Raw genomic sequence first — 2,500 nt, 5'->3', positions numbered from 1 at the left:
GATTTCAGCCTGCCCTAGCCAAGGGCACTTCATAGCATCTGACTTTTATCTTCTAATGTTACCACTTCTTACCTTAATTGGAGGCGTGTGAGGGGCCGGGTTGTAATTCACAGTTTTTGTACTTCATTTCCATTGGCAGAGAACCGTGGTCACATAATAATTTCTGTGATGCAGCGTTATCTTTATAAAAACCTTGATGAATTCCCACAGAGTGTACCTACATCTTGCACACAATGAAGCCATCTCGAAACTGATTTTGAAATTCAAGCAAGGACCCAGACTCTATGTTCAATTGTCTGTAATTGGTCGACCATTTTGTCGGTTAGACCTATTGTTTCCCTATTGGTGCTATTATTATCACGTGACAGGATTGCCTTCTATCGATACTTTTTTGTATTTCCGCGGGGAGGTTGGCGCATGCGCAGAGCCGATATTTTTCAGTCAGATGTTTGTTAAGACGGTGGAATCATCGCTCCTGTAAATCGTTTTTAAATTATTTTCAAAATAATATATCCCGATTATTTTTCATTTCCAGAAGAAAAGAGTTTTTATGGGTTACGTCATAATTAAAACTACGTCATGCCCAAAGGTTTGTTTTTTCGCTGCGTGTGGTTGCATCTTTATCCAATAATAACAAATAAGGAATATTCTGGCCACATCAACTCAAATATGTCATGACACGAGTATACCCAAGATCGAGCTGTCATATTCCACAGTCTGGTATACGCATATAACTATACACTCCGAAATACAAAACTACACGTGATATACAACACTTAGCCTAACCCTAATCCTTTCAATCTGAAGCATTTCATTCACATATTCCACCATACGGACTTATTTCCAAAATAAATCCCTCGTCCCTCAAAACCCACCATATTTACATTCCGAATATCAACCACCCTCCTACACATTTACCCCTTATTTCACTACATCTACAGGCATCATTAACCCTAAATACACATCTCATAACCCAAAGAAAATGCCTATTTACCTCATTTTTTAAATAGTCTTCCCCGAGCGCTTAAAAACGTGTCCTTTTCTCATGTCAACAAACTTTGGAAGTGTTTGGCGCCGCATCTGCTAAATATCACGTGTCTTTTATTTCCTAAAAGTTTTGTTAATGAGACATAATATTATCCTAAGATCTGGGAATTTTTATTTTAGTTTGGGTTTTATTTGTTTCCTTGCTGAATTGTGTATGAGTTGGAGAGGAGATTTAAATTTGATTTTGGCTTTTACCAAATGCTGCGCCTTATCACACTCTCGCTTACGTGACCTTCATTCACTTTCTAATTATTTCCATTATCGTTTTTTCTATGATAGTTATTACTATTATCATCATTATTATTGTTATCATTACGATCATTATCAATATTAATATTTTATTTATCATTATTACTATATTGTTATTATTTTTATTATCATTATTTTATTATCATTATTATCCTTATCATCGTCATTATTCATATTGATATTGTTGTAATTACTGTTGTTATTATTATCACCATTATCATCGTTATTGTTGTTTATTGTTATCATTATTACTATTGCTATCATTATTACCATCATTATTGTTAACATATTTATTATTATTATCATAGTTATTATCGGCATTATTTTTGGTTATTGGTATCATTATTATCATCACCATCATTCTTATTATCATCATCATTACTATTATCATCATTATCATTACATCATAATCTACTATTGATTAATTTATGTCATTATTGCTGTCGTCGTTATTATTTTTATTATTGTAATCATCATTATCGTAATCAAAATTATCAGGATCATTATTATTGCTACCATTATGATTAGAATCATCGTTATTATCATTACTGTTAACATTATTATCATTATTGTTAGCATTATCATAATTATTGTTAACATTATCATCATGATTGCTAACATTATCATTATTATTGTTAACACTATCATTATCATTATCATTATTATCATTATCGTTAACATTATCATCTTTATTGTTAACATTATCATTATTGTTAGCATTATCATCATTATTGTTAACATTATCATCATTATTGTTAGCATTATCATCATTATTATTAACATTATTATCCTTATTGTAACAGACACGAATGTGCAAAAAAATCCTTTTGTTACAAGTATTAGTGCTATTGTAATCGTTATTACTATCATCATTATCATTATCATCATTATTTGTATTATCATCATTGATATTGCCATTGTTATCATTATCATTATCATTGTTATCGTCATTATAATTATCATCATTACTACTATTATCATTATCATTGTCATATTGTTATTATAATTATCATTCGCAATGTTATTGTCATAATCATTATCACCATCATTTTCATTGTCATCATACTTCATACTATCATCAACGCTATTATTAGTATTGTAACTTTTAACAACATCATATTTCCAATTACACTTTGAAACTTTTGCAGACCCCCCCCCCCCCGCCACTCTCCCTCCACCCACAATACTCAGAGGTCGCGAAGAC

General features: G+C 31.1%; 1 protein-coding gene across 1 annotated transcript in view; it reads right to left on the bottom strand.

Annotated features, from left to right (window-relative positions):
* LOC122243056 (uncharacterized) overlaps positions 1-1,135 on the bottom strand; it is a 12,282-nt gene extending 11,147 nt beyond the window's left edge. The window contains exon 1 of the mRNA XM_043000519.2: positions 995-1,135. Within this exon, the coding sequence (XP_042856453.2) occupies positions 995-999 (5 nt within the window). The 5' untranslated portion in view covers positions 1,000-1,135. The remainder of the gene's footprint in view (positions 1-994) is intronic.
* Between the last annotated feature and the right edge of the window lie 1,365 nt (positions 1,136-2,500).

Source organism: Penaeus japonicus, unplaced genomic scaffold (genome assembly GCF_977035675.1).
Source record: "Penaeus japonicus unplaced genomic scaffold, GWHDUDI00000001_assembly GWHDUDI00000040, whole genome shotgun sequence".
Classification (NCBI taxonomy): domain Eukaryota; kingdom Metazoa; phylum Arthropoda; class Malacostraca; order Decapoda; family Penaeidae; genus Penaeus; species Penaeus japonicus.
This window is presented reverse-complemented; position numbering and strand designations above follow the sequence as displayed.